At 38.5% G+C, this 16,578-nt stretch overlaps 1 protein-coding gene across 1 annotated transcript; it reads left to right on the forward strand.

Moving 5' to 3' along the window:
* Positions 1-532: 532 nt before the first annotated feature.
* Positions 533-7,090, forward strand: CCOS01_12770 (uncharacterized protein; the record flags this gene model as incomplete). Its single annotated transcript, XM_060460918.1, has 6 exons — positions 533-980; positions 1,316-2,608; positions 2,666-3,192; positions 3,264-4,963; positions 5,209-6,499; positions 6,581-7,090. The coding sequence occupies 6 exons, from the start codon at positions 533-535 to the stop codon at positions 7,088-7,090; spliced, it is 5,769 nt and encodes a 1,922-aa protein (XP_060308966.1).
* Positions 7,091-16,578: the final 9,488 nt, after the last annotated feature.

A 16,578-nucleotide genomic window follows, 5' to 3' on the forward strand; every position in this document is an offset into this window, starting at 1 on the left:
GGCGGCAATCTCGACCCGACCACCACAAAGGCAGGCGGCCGCAAAGGCCTACCAGGGCCGCCCTTCACGGCCGTGGCCCCTGATCCACGGAGACTGGGAAGGAACGAGCTGGCCGACGCCAGGATGCCGCGGCGCCTTCCCGTAGCCTCACCGATCACATGATTAATTCACATCTACCGCTTCCGCTCTTGTCGGATTTTTTTGCGCGCCTGCCCGACCCACCCACTTGAGTGGGTCGATGGACCCACTCAGCCCTGGTCCAAGCGCCCAACCGCCCTTGGTCCGAGCGCCCACCCGCCCTTGGTCCGTGCGTTAGGGCTGCCATATATGTACAGGCCCCTCGGCCACTTCTTCTGCCACAACCCAACTTCTTCTCTCTTTCATCCTCGATTTTCTCTTTCTCTCCTCCACTCCGCAGACTCTTTTTCCTGCACCTTCACTCTCACGGCCGTGACACCCGCTGCCCAACCATCCCTCCGCGCCCTGCGCGATTGATCGCCTTGGCTCCTCGAGCCCTCCACCGACCTCCAACATGCCGCCCAGAACGGCCACCAATCGCTCCGCTGGTGTCAGTAGCGGCGCCCTCAATCTCGACGAGGTCGTCCTCGACGAGAAGCCCACACCGCAGCTCGCGCGCTTGTCCAAAAACAAAAACGGCAAAGCTAGAAGCGCCAAGGCCAAGTCCCACAAGCACTATGGCTTCCCGGAGTCCGACTTCGCATCACACCCTTCTTGGACGGTCACCAGTGGCAACGCCGCGACCAAGGGCGCCAATTTCAATTTCTTCTGCGACGACGTTACACAAATTCTCCAATGGCCTGAGGGAAGCCATAACCGTCCCCGTTGGCACAATGACGACTGGGCCCACTTCGACTATCCGTCGCCTTCCGAGTCGATGGACCAGGAAGAGTTGGAGGTTATTCGCCGCCAGGCTGTTGCTTCCCGTCGCAAGATCAAAGGCCTGCCAGAGGAAATTAGATGTGAGGTTAACTAGAACTTGACCAACAAATCCACTTATCCCCAGCTCGCGGTCTATCACCATTTCGAGCACGTTTTCAAGCTCGTCACCTTTCTCGACACTTTTTGTACGTATCTCCTCTCTCCCTCTCACTTACATACACACATTGTCGCCCCTGATCTTCACGGCTATGAGAGGTTTCCTATCCAGACCTCTGCCCCCCCCTCCTCCCCTCGTCTTCACGGCCGTGGAGATTTCATTTTCTCCACGGCCGTGAAGACAAGGGGGGGGAAAGCCTGGGTCCCCCACGACCGTGAAGAACAACCCCCTTTGAGACACGGCTACTGACCATATCAGGTGGTCGCATCTGGAAGGACGTCGGCAACGCGTTCTTCAATGGCTGGAACAATCCCCATATCCATACCCCCCAGTTCCCCGTGGTCTGTCATTTCCTCCAGAGGGAGTCGACTCCGGGAACGTATCTATATGAGATCCTCAGCTCGAACCCTTCCGAGATGACGTTAGTCTCTCAAGGCGCCATCAACGGTGCCTCCAAGTATGAAGGCGATGACAAGGATGATACCCACCCGATCGCGACCTTCATCTTGAGCGCGTTCCGCCTTCTCGAGTATGCGCCCACCCACAACCTGTCATACGATGTCGAGCTCTCCTCCGATCGCAGCGCATACCCTCACCGATACCCGCGTGCCGAGCCCGGCGACAACAAGGCGATCCTCGGCTACGTCCTCGAGGACTGGGCGCGTGCCATCGTCCTGTGCATGGTCTTCTGCAACCGGCGGTCGGGTAAATTCCAGATCATGACTGCGACCGATCCCTCCGAAAGCCCCCTCCCTCCTCCCATGATATATCCCGCGCTCGTGGATAACAGCGAGTGGCTAGATGAGGAGGACGCCGGCAAGGAAAGGGCCACTGCTCTCAACCGCGCCATGCTCGCCTCGTCCGTCATGTCGCACAAGCGCACCAGGACCCTCCTCAACCTTTCGAAGGTCTATTCCGTGACCGCCTCGGGTGAAGAGCTCTCTCTGAGAACGGAGCGTCTCCTCGCTTCCATGCAGGGAGGCACGAATATCTCCGAGTGCATTGCCCGCCAGTGTCATTCATTGCAGCTTCCGCCGATGCCCAAGCTCGACGACGCTACAATGCGCATCCTCATCAACCATCTCCGCACACGCCACGGTCGTCGACAAGACGACGACGACCCCTCCATCGAGCCGACAACTGCCGAGCGTATTAACCCCGATGCGCGCGATAAGGAATTCCAGGATTTCTTCAACATTGGCTGCGAAGACCTCGCTGAGGATGCACAGAGCTCCAAGGAAGCTGCCGACGAGGCCTACAAGGCCACGTTCAAGACTTGGCTGATGAACAAGTCCCTGGCCGGCGATGCGCCCAACGATGAAGGTGCTAACTTCGAGGCCGCCGCAAAGCTCCTCGGGTTCGAGAATTGGAGAGAGCTCTGTCCGAACACCAAGACCCCCGATTACCAGTTGACAGCCGCTCAGGTCATGGGTATGTCCCCCTTCACCCTACCCTCCGTCCTCTATCCTTTACCGCTAGAGAGCGCCCCTGCTTGGATTCTCGACGGCCCCTCGTCTTCACGGCCGTGGAGCTTTTATTCCTCTCATGGCCGTGAAGACCGCATCCCAATTCCTCGTCGTCGACTTATCTGCTGACTCTCGTATCTAGATATTTACAACTTGGTCTCCAAGGAGAAAAGCCCCATGAGAGGCAGCATGCTGTGTAGCTCCGTCGGCCTCGGAAAGACGAACTGCATATTCGGACTCATCGCGGCTGTTGCGTCCATGCTCGAGGCGGAGTTTAACGCTGGTCAATCCAAGGGGCCTTTCTTGCCCACCCTTGTGATCTGCAACAACGCCAACTTTTCCCAGATGTTCGACAAGGCCAAAGTCTGGGACGAAAGGTTGAAGGTTCGACTCTATTTTTCCCACACCAAAAATGTCAACAAGGACTCTGGCCGGTCGGATGTCACCTGGAACAAGGACGAACTTGACCCCAAGATCTTCGAGCTGTTCCGCGATGGCGCCAACGATCCCCAGGTAACGTCCCTTCCCCCTTTCCCAGTTTCCCTTTCGGTTGCGGCCCTCGTCTTCATGGCCGTGAGATTCTCTAGTCCTACGGCCGTGAAGACGAGGGCCCCGTCGAGGCTCTCCACGGCCGTGAAGACGAGGGCCCCGTCGAGGCTCTCCACGGCCGTGAAGATCGTCCCCTGTCTATCCGTCGACGCCTGCTCTGCGCCAATTACTAACCGCTGTTCCTTTCATAGACCGCGCGGACCGTCGTGCTCTCCCCGAATACGACCCTCGTTCATCGTCTAACGAGCTACGAATTTGAACCAATTCGAATCCGCGACAAGGACCGACTTGCAACCTTCAGAAAGGCGGCTAAAGGCCATGGTCGTCATCCCGAAGGCCATATAACGGAGCTGATCACGCATGCCCATCGCCCCGTCGTGGCGAGGACCTACTTCAAGGAGCACGAGTTCTATCCCTGCAACACCGACGAGGCGCACGCATACATTGGCAGCTACGTCCCCGTCAACGGTATGTCTGGATTCAGGCGCAAGTGGCATCGGATAATCGTCGACGAGGCCCACTGTTGCAAAAACGAACTGTCGGCGCTCTTCGCCTTCCTTACAGAGGAGAGTTACGCTCACTTGACTCTGGTCACTGCAACGCCGATGGTCAACCATATCCGGGACCTGGCCGCGTATTTGAGGCTCTTCCACCATGTCGTCTGGAAGGCTCGCCCTGAAGGCGAGCGTATCTGGATCATGCCTAACCGCACTGACTTGGGAGAAACGCTGCTCCTGTATTTGCCAAACTACGACCCTTGCCAGGAGCAGTTCACGGTCGGCCCCCGCACAGTCCGCGGCCTTTTCCACCTGGCAACTTACGTGGATGACGAAGGCAATCCCTACACCGAGCTTCCGCCCGCCATCGAGTACGCCAAAAAGGTATGGATGGAGACTAGATTCCCCTTGTGGATCCTGCATCCCGGCCTCTACAAGGCGACTGGCGCCCGGCACCAGTGGAAAGACGAGTTTGCTCAAGTCGTCGTCCCTCGCGTCATGGCCCTCATCGCCCAGAGGCGCTACATGCATACGCCCCTCTCGCTGCCCGATGGAACGGTCACCTACCCTGCGAAGAACATGAAGCCTTACAAGTACGTGATGGAGGAGCTCTCGTATCCCGAGGAGGACGCCGAGGAAGTCTTGAATCACAGCTGCGGCCTGCTCGACCGCACCATTGCCACCGGTGCCGCCAAGCAGAAGACCGTACTGAAGTTGCGCCAGAATCTCCGGAAGCTCACCTGTTCGCCCGATACGCCAATTGGAGGAGATGGAGGAGGAGGTGGTGGTGGTGGCGGCCCCGCTCAGGGCAACAGCCGAAATGCGAATGTGCAATCCTCCATCGCTGCAGGTGAAGACGAGTCGGGCAACAACGTCACCTTCCGCGAGGGCATGCTCGTCGCATTCGACTTGCACTCCATGGTCCTCCAAGACGTCGAGGATGAATGCAATGTAACGCTCGGCTCGCTCCAGCAGAAGGATTTCGACAAGACTTTCGAGGATCTCGACAAGGCCCGCGAGAACAGCGCCAACAAGCCCGACGACGCCCCCACCGCGTCCAAGAAGGGAAAAGGAAAGGCCAACTTCGTGCGACATAATGTCGCCCAGCGCGCCGCCGCCGGCGACGACATCGACGATCTCGCGACGATTGTTACTCTAGGACGCGAACATGTCGAAGAGCTGGTCCGCACCGACCCCTACGGCGGTCTTCGATACTTGTTCTATCTTGTCAACAAAGACAAGGACATTCCTGAGCCGTCTGACCCCGTGCAGCTGATCAAATGGGTCTGCTCCAAGTCTCCCATCTTAGCACGCACGTTGGAGATCGCCACCAAGACGATCCGCGAAGATAAGAGCCGTGTCTTCATCCTCGCTGATATCCCCTGGCAACAGCAGTAAGTCTCTCTTGTCCTACCTCCTCTCTCACACCTACCCCTCCCCTACCAACTTCACGGCCATGAGAACAGCGTTGGCGTGGACCCTCCATCTTCACGGCCGTGGGATTTCCCCCATCTCCATGGCCGTGAAGATTCGATCCCCTGGCCGAAGCCTTCCCACGGCCGTGAAGATGGGCGCCAGAAGAGCTCTCCTATCCATGTGAACCTGGGCTGTCTGTATGAACTCGCTAACATCTGCCTAGGATCGTGGGCGCCATGCTTGCCGTTGTAGGTTTCAACGTCGAATCGATCCGATCATCCCACAGCGACCGCGAGCGAACCGTTGCGATTGACCGATTCAATTCTCCCTTCAGCAGTTGCCAGGTGCTCGTGGCCAACTTCAACATCTCGCTGGTTGGACTGGATCTCCAGGCCCAGTGCCACACTGGAATCTTCGTCTCGATCAACTGGAGCTGGGCGTATCACGAGCAAGGCGGCGGCCGCCTCATCCGACTCGGTCAAAAGTTCCCGGTGACGTGGCACTTGCTCAAGATCAAGAACAGCTACTATGACTACATGGAGCGGAACTTGACCAACAAGTGGTCCCACGAGCTCATCGGTGCGGCCAACATCCCCGGTCACATTCAAGGCAGTATCCGCTACGCGGTCGTCTTCGAGATGGTGCGCAATCACATTCGACAACCGTTCAACCGGTTTGCTTGGTGTGACGGGCATTTCAAGCCGAACGAGCTGAGGCGCTACCACGCGCCTATAATCGTGCAGCGCGGACATGCCTACACCTATCTCGCGGTATGGGCCCGGTCCCTGACCTTGGACCGCTACAACAAGACATTCGGGTTCGCCCAGTACGGACTTGACCCTGTCATCAACGGGCTCGTGAAGTTCCTCCTCAACCGCCCTGGAGGCGACGACGAACCCGTCACGTTCGAGCAGATGGACGGTACGGACCTTGCGAAGCAAGCCAGGGCCGAGGTCAAGGCCATCCTGGCCAAGTCTCAGCAGATGGAGGAGGACGACGACGGTAATCCCACGGCCAAGGCGAAGAAGCTCAAGGCCAAGTGGGAGAAGAAGTTCGAGTCTCGCCAAAGTGCCGCCATGATCAAGGTCGATCCGTCTATCGATAACGATTTCGATGACCACTTCAACGACATTCCGTCCTACCAGACTCGCAAACAGGATCTCGTAGTCGACCGCCCAGTCGACGATCCGCCTCTTCATGACCGTGAGAACGAGGTTTCTACTCCTGGCCTCGACACATTCCACGGCCGTGAAAACGAGACGCCCGCTCCGCCCTCTACGCCTGCCGTCGACCCTACCTTGCCCTTCGACGACGAGGCGCTCGAGATGACGCCCACTCCCGCCCCCAGGCGCAAGGAGGCGGTGACCGTGCCCCATGATAGCTCTGAAGAGGTGATTCCGGAGACGTCCCAGGTTCAATCCGACAGCACCGAGGTCACTGATCCCCAGCGAACTAGCTTCTCGGTCCGCCTTCTCTCACAGCGTGTCGACCCTGGCCCCCCTCTCGGGTCTGACGTAGACACAACTTCGGCGACGCTGCTCGACAAGTCCAGGCAGAACGTGCAGCTGACCATCGCCAACCCGAACGACGACTAGGATTCGAACGATGGGGACGCGATGGCACTTGACGACAACCTGCCGCTGGCTTCCTCACAGCTGTCCACCAACGTCCAGCTTGGCTCGGACGGATCGGAAGAAGTGCCTGGCGAAGCGGCTAGCGAACCCACGAACGACTACCAGATGGACATTGACGGTACTCAAGGTGGCATCGAGCATAAACAGCCCGGACAGGACAACGAAACTGAGAAAGATGAGGAGACGTCTCAGTACGATGGCAACAGCATCTTTGGAGAGACACCGCAAAATCCATCTCAGGAGCTGTCTTCCGATGCTGATGCTGCGAAGTCGTCCCCTTTGCGCGAGGCCATGTTGCCGCCGCCAGCCCCGCCGCGCAAATCTCAGCGCATACGCTTTCTGAAAAGTGGCAGCACTAAACGCCATGTCGTCGATGCACTGGATGGCGATGTCTCGCCTGAGTCCCAGGCCAAGACCAAGCGACGCAAGCTTGAATACGACGGGGATATCGAAGATGAAATGCTCGGGTAGAATGATGGACAGGAGGATCGTGTATGATTAGGAAGACTTTTTGAGAAACAAGGAACACCGTGACGCGATTGGGGGGCCAGGAGAGGGGAGGTCATCATACCAACCTTGTCACATAGTTGCTGGGCCTTCACGCTAATACATTGACAATAAAGAAAACTTCATGATCCCATGCTCCGTGACTCCAATACTTTGCCGTTGCAGAAGTGCGTACGACAATTCGACGAACCATCGACACCGATCGAGCAGGTGAAGACCCAGACGCTCCGACTTTGATTCGACCTCTCATGCCCACCCGAAATGTCTGATCGTACCCTTCACGACCGTGGCGGCCGTGGCCGCTTTAGCCCGAGTCTATGGCGGTGCTCGCTTGAAGCGTCTGATCCACTTCTTCACGGTCGTGGGATCCGTGGCCAACTGGAACTGAGCCCACGGCCGTGAAGATGTGTCCCTTCCCGAGCCCTCGACCGACCGGCTCTGCTAAACGAACTGTTCAATCATCGAATCTCTCTGCATTTCGCAATACCTGGCCTATGTCAATCAGTCCAGGATGAGGTCCGTTTTAATACAGCCTCCGTGTGGGCATCGCGGTCGGCTTCCTTGTGGTAGAGCTCTCTGCTAGAATATCCAAGAACGACCATGTCGTGATTCTTTTCCGTCATACGCAGTCTAATACACATCTATGTCTTTCCCATACCGACACACTCTTTTACCCCACCTCGGCCTATTGGTCCTCGTTATCTAAGCATCGTTGATGGCATTCATGGTTGACCACGTTACCTAGCCCTATCCCATTTCATATCCATTGACCATGCCACCTGTGTACCCGTCGGTCTCTAGTTATCACGGAGACGTCGCCATCTTACCATTTGTATAGTATTCAAGCTCTTCTACTATAAGAGTCCCGTTCGTATTACTTCATCCCTGACTGAGTGCCATACCGCAGTCCCATCTTGTTATCACATATCAAAGTCTTACCAAGGTGATCGCTCTGCCTGTTCCTACGCTGACTCTATATTAAGGTACCTTGATAACTAGCCCATAGCCGCCTATTACTAACTTCTCTTATGATGATATTAGAGGCCTCGTACCGCGAAGTACAATCTGTATGAATGATCCCGACAAAAGGTCTGCTCAACGACCATTGAAGAGGAGTATGATGACGACTATCAAACCGCCCAGTATAGACCGACGGATCTGTTGGTTCTAACACGGGCACGAACTAATTATTTTCATAAACCCGCCTCGCCTTCTAAAGGCATGGAACATTAACGTCATGGTTGCTTCCAGTTGCCACGGAGGCACCCACCGTCTTCACGGCCATGAGACCCTCACCGGGACGGCCTGTAGGCTCCACGGCCGTGAAGACATATACCCCGCCGATCCTCACGACCTTCACGGCCTTGACAACCATGAAGCTATGGAGTCTTAAAGCTATGAAGCCTTGGAGTCTTGGAGTATTGAAGCCTTAGAGTCTTGAACCCTTGGAGAGTTGTCCTTGAAGTCTTGAAGCTATAAAGCTTTGAGGTTTTAAAGCCTTGAAGTATTAAAGCTACAAGATCTTGAAGCCTTAAAGCCTTGAAGCCTTGAGGGCTTGTCCTTGAAGTCTTAAAGCCTTGAGATCTTGAAGTCTTGAAGTCTTGTCCTTGAAGCCTTGAAGCCATGAAGCCATGAAGCCATGAAGCCATGAAGCCATGAGGCTATGAAGCCATGAAGCCCCTAAAGCCTTGGGGCTATGAAGCTATAAAGCCCCTAAAGCCTTGAGGCTATGAAGCTATAACGCCATGAAGCCATGAAGCCATGAAGCCATGAGACCATGAGGCCATGAGGCCATGAGGCCATGAGGCCATGAGGCCATGAGGCCATGAGGCCATGAGGCCATGAAGCCATGAAGCCATGAAGCCCCTAAGGCCTTGGGACTATGAAGCTATAAAGCCCCTAAAGCCTTGAGGCTATGAAGCCATAAAGCCATGAAGCCATGAAGCCATGAAGCCATGAGGCCATGAAGCCATGAAGCCCCTAAGGCCGTGGGACTATGAAGCTATAAAGCCCCTAAAGCCTTGAGGCTATGAAGCCTTGAAGCCTTGAAGCTATGAAGCCCCTGAAGCCCTTAAAGCCTTAAAGCTATGAGGCTATAAAGCTATAATACTATAATATTATATTATTATAAAGCTATAAACCCTTAAAGCTTAAAGTTTTAAAGCTATAAAGCTTTAAAGCTATAAAGTTATAAAATTATAAAAGAAAATATAATAAGAAATATAAAAATAAAATAAATTTAAATAAATTAAAAATATTTAAATTTAAAATAAACTTATATATTTTATATATTAATATAATTAATAAATAACTTATTTTAATAATAATATTAATATATTAATATTATAATTAATAAATTATATTTATAACTTATTTTAATTAAATATAAAATAATATATTATATAATAATTCTTTTTTATTTTATAAATATAAAAAATTAATTTTAATAAAATAATAATTTAAAAAGAATAATATAATTAATATAATATTAAAAACGTATAAAATATAAAAAAGATTTATAATATAATATTTAAAAATAATTATTAATATTTATAAAAATAATATAACTTTTTAATAAAATAATTTATTAAAGCCGTATTATATATTATATATTAACTCCTTAACGGAGTAATTTACTGGGGCCGTACTATATATTACGTATTAGAGAAAACTAGGTATATTGCGCTCTATACTTAATTATTAATTAAAATAGCTCTTAACTTTTTATTATTCGCTTATAGAGCGAGCTTTATTTATTTTAATATGTATAAGACTTTTTAGTACTAGCCCGCGTAAGTAACTAGGTTTAGTATAATTTATTTTTTTATATAAGTATTATTATTACCCGGGGGGTCCTATAAGAGCTATTTAAAGCGCTAGCTTATTACCCTAATCTTATATACTTCTAGCCCGTTTATCGTAATTATTATAACTAGGCCGGTATTAATATACTAGATCTTAATATTCGTACTAGCCTAGTTATTTATAGCACTTATAATATTACCTAGCTAAATTCTATATTATTAAAAAGTACTTTACTACTTTTTAAGTATACTTATATTAATTATAATAGTTATAATATCGAGCTAGCTAAGGGTACTTAGCCCGAGAGGGGTAGACTTATTAATAAGTATTTTTAGCTTACTAATTACTAACTATATACTAAAAGAGTAGGTTCTTATTAAGGTAGTATTTTAACTAGCTAACTTTTTAACTAGTTATTTAACTAGCTATTTAGGTAGTAATTTATATATAAATAAGTTTATTTAGTAAATTTGTTTAGTAAATTTATTTAGTAAATTTATTTAGTTTAAATAGAGAGTAGTTTTAGGTAATATTAAAAATAATAAGAATAAAAAGAATTTTTATAAGCTCTAGTATAAGTAATAAATATTAGCTTATTTAGCCCTTTTTTTAAAAACTTTTACGTTATTATTAAAATTTAGAACTTTTATAGTTAAGGAAAGCTATTTCTAATTATTACGGCTAATTATTATAGCTAACTATTGTAGCTAACTATTATAGCTAATTTTTATTATTAACTTTTTTAGCTAGCGCTATTATAGAGTAGCTTACTTATTCTAAATTAAATAGTAATTTTTATATCGAAATTATTATATTACGTTAAGTACGTATTTAGGATATATTGCGCGTATTATATAGTTAAAAAGTATACTATATTATATAATTTCTTTTAAAAGCGTAATCCCGTTAAGGTCGATTTTTTATACTTATAAAGCCAGAAAAAAAATTACTATATATTATATATTAAAAAAAACTAAGTATAATATATTTTATATTTAATTACTAATTAAAATAGTTCTTAACTTTTTATTATTTATTTATAAAATAAGTTTTATTTATTTTAATATATATAGGATTTTTTAATATTAATTTATATAAATAACTAAGTTTAATATAATTTATTTTTTTATATAAATATTATTATTATTTAAAAAGTTTTATAAGAGCTTAGGGTTATATTAATTTATTATTTTAATTTTATATATTTTTAGCTCGTTTATTATAATTATTATAATTAAATTAATATTAATATATTAAATTTTAATATTCGTATCAACTTAGTTATTTATAGTATTTATAATCCTTCTGATAGAATAATTTACTAAGGCCGTATTATATATTACGTATTAAGGAAAACTAAATATAATACGCTTTATATTTAATTATTAATTAAAATAGTTCTTAACTTTTTATTATAGTTTTTTTAAGTTTTAGTTATTTATAAAGCGAGCTTTATTTATTTTAATATATATAAGACTTTTTAGTATTAGTTTATATAAATAGCTAGGTTTAATATAATTTATTTTTTTATATAAATATTATTATTATTTAGGGGGTTTTATAAAAGCTATTTAAAACGCTAATTTATTATTTTAATTTTATATATTTCTAACTCGTTTATTATAATTATTATAGCTAGGCCGGTATTAATATATTAAATCTTAATATTCGTATTAACTTAGTTATTTATAATACTTATAATATTACTTAGCTAAATTTTATATTATTAAAAAGTACTTTATTACTTTTTAAATATATTTATATTAGTTATAATAGTTATAACGTTAAGCTAATTAAGAGTACTTAGCTTAAAAGGGGCCGATTTATTAATAAGTATTTTTAGCTTATTAATTACTAATTATATATTAAAAAAGTAGGTTCTTATTAAAATAGTATTTTAATTAGCTAACTTTTTAACTAGTTATTTAACTAGCTATTTAAGTAGTAATTTATATATTAATAGGTTTATTTAGTAAATTTATTTAGTAAATTTATTTAGTAAATTTATTTAGTAAATTTATTTAGTAAATTTATTTAGTTTAAATAGAGAGTAGTTTTAAGTAATATTAAAAATAATAAGAATAAAAAAAATCTTTATAAGTTCTAAAGAGTAGTAAATATTAGCTTATTTAGCCCTTTTTTTAAAAACCTTTACGTTATTATTAAAATTTAGAACTTTTATAGTTAAAAAAGGCCGCTTCTAATTATTATAACTAATTATTATAACTAACCTCTACTATTAACTTTTTTAGCTAGTACTATTATAAAGTAGCTTACTTATTTTAAATTAAATAGCGGTTTTCGTATTAAAATTATTATATTACGTTAAGTACGTACTTAAAATATATTACGTATATTATATAATTAAAAAGTATATTATATTATATAATTTTTTTTAGAAGTATAATCTTATTAAGGTTAATTTTTTATACTTATAAAGCCAGAAAAAAAAACTACTATATAGTATTTATAATATTAATTAACTAAATTTTATATTATTAAAAAGTATTTTATTATTTTTTATATATATTTATATTAATTATAATAATTATAATATTAAGCTAACTAAGGGTATTTAGTTTAAGAAAAATAAACTTATTAATAAGTATTTTTAAATTTTTATTAAAATAGTATTTTAATTAGCTAATTTTTTAATTAGTTATTTAATTAGTTATCTAAATAATAGTTTATATATTAATAAGTTTATTTAGTAAACTTATTTAATAAATTTATTTAGTAAATTTATTTAGTAAATTTATTTAATTTAAATAGAAAATAGCTTTAAATAATATTAAAAATAATAAAAATAAAAAGAACTTTTACGAGTTTTAATATAAAAAATTAGGAATATTAACTTATTTAGCCCTTTTTTTTAAAAATCTTTATATTATTATTAAAACTTAGAACTTTTATAATTAAAAGCTATTTTTAATTATTAGGATTAATTATTATAGTTAATTATTATAACTAATTATTATAACTAACTTTTATTATTAATTTTTTTAATTAATATTATTATATAAATATATTATTTAGCTTATTATTAATAAGTAATAAAATAGTTTATTTATTCTAAATTAAATAGTAGTTTTTATATTAAAATTATTATATTATATTAAGTATATATTTAGAATATATTATATATATTATATAATTAAAAAGTATATTATATTATATAATTCTTTTTAAAAACGTAATTCTATTAAAATTAATTTTTTATATTTATAAAACTAAAAAAAAAACTATTATATAAAAATAATATAAAATACTTTTTTAATTAAATTAGTTCGGGTTTAATTAATAAAATTATAATTATAAAAAAATAATAGTTTTAATTAAATTAAAAAAGTAAATTTTTTAATTATTTTATATTATTATATTTAAAAATAAATTATTAAAAAAGCTTTAGTTCGATTTTAAAAAATATATATATAATTAAAATAAAAACTTATATTACTAAGTTCTTATTATTAATTAAAACCTTTTTTTTATATTTTATTTTAATTAGTTATTTTATAAATTAGTATATTTAATTAGTTTTAAAAAAAAGATTATTAAAATTAATTACTCTATTTTATTTTAATTATTTTTTATTTTCTTTTATTTTTAATTTTTTATAAAAAAAACTATTTTAAATTAATTTTAATTATTATATAACTATACTTAATTATATTAAGCTTTTTATTTATTTTTATTTTATAATTACTTATTTTATTTTTTTATTTTTATTATTTTTTAGGAATTAATATATTAGTATTATAAATTAATATACTAGCGTCGCTTTTATATTAATATTACTATTTTATTTTTTAATTAATTTAAAAAAAATTTATTAGTATAGTTAGATTCTATTAAATATTTATAAAGTATCCTAAGCTTTTATTTTTTTACTCCTTTTATACTTAAGTTATATTATTAAGCTTTAAAATTTAACTTATAGTATTTATTTATAATAGCTTTTATAATTAAAGTTAAAGATATTCCCTAAGGTTAATTTTAAAATAATACCCTTATTAAAAAACTTCCCCCTCTATAAGAACGATTATTAATTAATTACGGCTTTTTATTATTATTTAGTTAATTATTATTATTTCCCTTTTTAAAAAGTAGCCGCCTTAACGTTAGTTAATTTTATAAAATTAGTAATCCTAAAAAGTAGCGTAACCTTATTACCGAGCTCCTAGTTAATATATTATAAAATACGTAATTTTTTATAAATAATTATTTTAATATAGAGCCTATATTATACTTTATTTATTATTTTTTTAAAGGAATAACGAAAACCTAGCGGACTACTTTTTTATAACTTTTTTTAGAATATAACCCCTCTCCCCCTAATAAATAGTCTTAATAACTTTTTTATTTTATAATAAAATAATTTAGTAATACTCTTTAGCTTATTAAATAAGTTATTAGGACTAATTAATAACTAATAATAATACTATTTTAATAATAAGAATATATTTATTAATAATAATAAATATAGGGTCCTTAAGTTAACTTACTACCCTATTTACTTCTATAGCTATTTTCTATTTAAAATAAAGTATTTTTTTAAATTATAGCTTCTTATTATATTTTAAATAACCGATCCTCCTCTTTTTTTATAATTAAAATCCCGAACTTACTAATTCTTAATAATTTAAAATAAACTTATAATACCCTCTTTAACTAAGTTAATAATTTTATAAAAATTAATAAATTTAGTATTATAAAACGAAATAGGTATAAAGCTCGAGGCCAAATTATTTAATATATTTTTTAATATAATTAGTTTAGCGAGCCTAGGCTTATATAAAGCGTTAATATTTAATAATATAAGTTTCGTAAATATAGTTATAAATAGTAAGTTATTACCGAGGTTTAAAAAGAGGATAAGTAGTTATTATATTATTATCTAAATCCCTAATATAAATAGTATAATTATAGCCCTAGCTTTAAAGCCTTTATATACTTTTTATATTATAAACTTATTAAAGTAATTAAAAATATTATTAAAATTATAAACTAACGAGTTAAGATTTAAGCTTACGATATACGTACTATTATTTAAAAATAGTTTTTAAAATCCTTATTTACTTAGTAAGATATTTATAACGCTAGGGCTCGTATAAACTAAAAAAAACTAGCTAGATATTTATTAATTATAGCGTTAATTAAACTATTTAATAAGTAAAATATTTTATACGTAATAAAATAGGTAGATAACGAGCTAAACTACTTTATTAGCCTTATTTAGACCTTTTTTTATTATTTTTAAATATAAAAGCGATTCCCTAAAGTAATTAGTTTTAATAATATTTATAATATTAATTACTTTAAGCTCCCTCTTTTTTAAGCTACTAAGTAGACCTATTTTAAATTTATTTATAACGCTACGTTTAGCTTTATTAATAATAAAAAATTAAAAGGTTTTTAGTTTCTCTTAATAAATATTTACTAATTTATAAATTAATACTTAGTCCGTTATCTTATTATTATTATTATAAACTACGATAAGTAAATAAAGGTTATACTAAACGAGTAGTTCCTAGACGTTTAATAATAACTTTATATTTATTATATTAACTTTAACGTTATACTTAGGGCTAAATAAAAATAGGTTAAGGACCGTAGTTATAGTAATAATAGTAGTAAGTTTAATAACGAGGAATATTAGTTATTAATATAAGTAATAGCTATACTAAGTAATAAGGATAAGGCTTATATTAATACGCTTATTAATAAGCCCCCCTTTTATATATATTATAGGGTCCTTATAATATAGAAGTTTATTATTTTTACTAAGACTAAGTATATTTTTAAAAAAGCCTAAACTAAGCTTTATAAAAAGTTTAATAATTAATACCTAATCCTTTAGTATTTCTATATAATATACTTATTTTTAAAAGTATAATAAGCCCGTTATTTTATTTAAAAATATTAAAACTTTAGTACTTATATTATTTCTAATACTAAGTTAAGTAATAATAATATTAAAACTTATTTTTTAAATAGTCTTAGTTATTTATATCGGTTTATTAACGTTATATAAAATATAATTAGTAATTAAGAGCTACGCTTTTATTAAGCTTATATAGAGGACGAGGTATTTATAAGCTAGGAGTATATAGGTACTTATTTTAAGTACCTAGGTAAACTTTAAATAATACTTTTTTTAAAATATTTTACTTTAATTAGGATATAAGGCTAGTTTATAAAAAAAGTAATACTATTTAGTAAGAGGCTATTTTTAAACCCCCTCGGATCCTATAATTTAGACTATATTATTTTAATTAAGCTAAGTATCTTATATTATTATAAAATTTATTTTAAAATATTAGATTTAGTTATTTTTAATAAGTAAGAAGTATACCCTTAGTAACGTTTTTAAAAAACGTCTTTTTTAAATTTATATTACCGGATCCTTAACCTTAAAATTATTATATCCCTCCGTAATAAACTAAAAAATATAATATAACTTATTTTATTATAACTAGCCTTATTTAAAGAGGGCCGGTTAGCTAATTAAGCCCGTATTATATATAGTAACTAGGGTATAAGTAATAAAAAACGAGGCTACCTACTTAGGAATAAGAATAAATTAATACTAACTAAGCTTATAAAAAAAATAAGTTAGCTAAGTTAAAACTAAATATCGAGCTTAT

Source organism: Colletotrichum costaricense (genome assembly GCF_030867565.1).
Source record: "Colletotrichum costaricense strain IMI 309622 chromosome Unknown Scaffold_15.1, whole genome shotgun sequence".
Classification (NCBI taxonomy): Eukaryota; Fungi; Ascomycota; class Sordariomycetes; order Glomerellales; family Glomerellaceae; genus Colletotrichum; species Colletotrichum costaricense.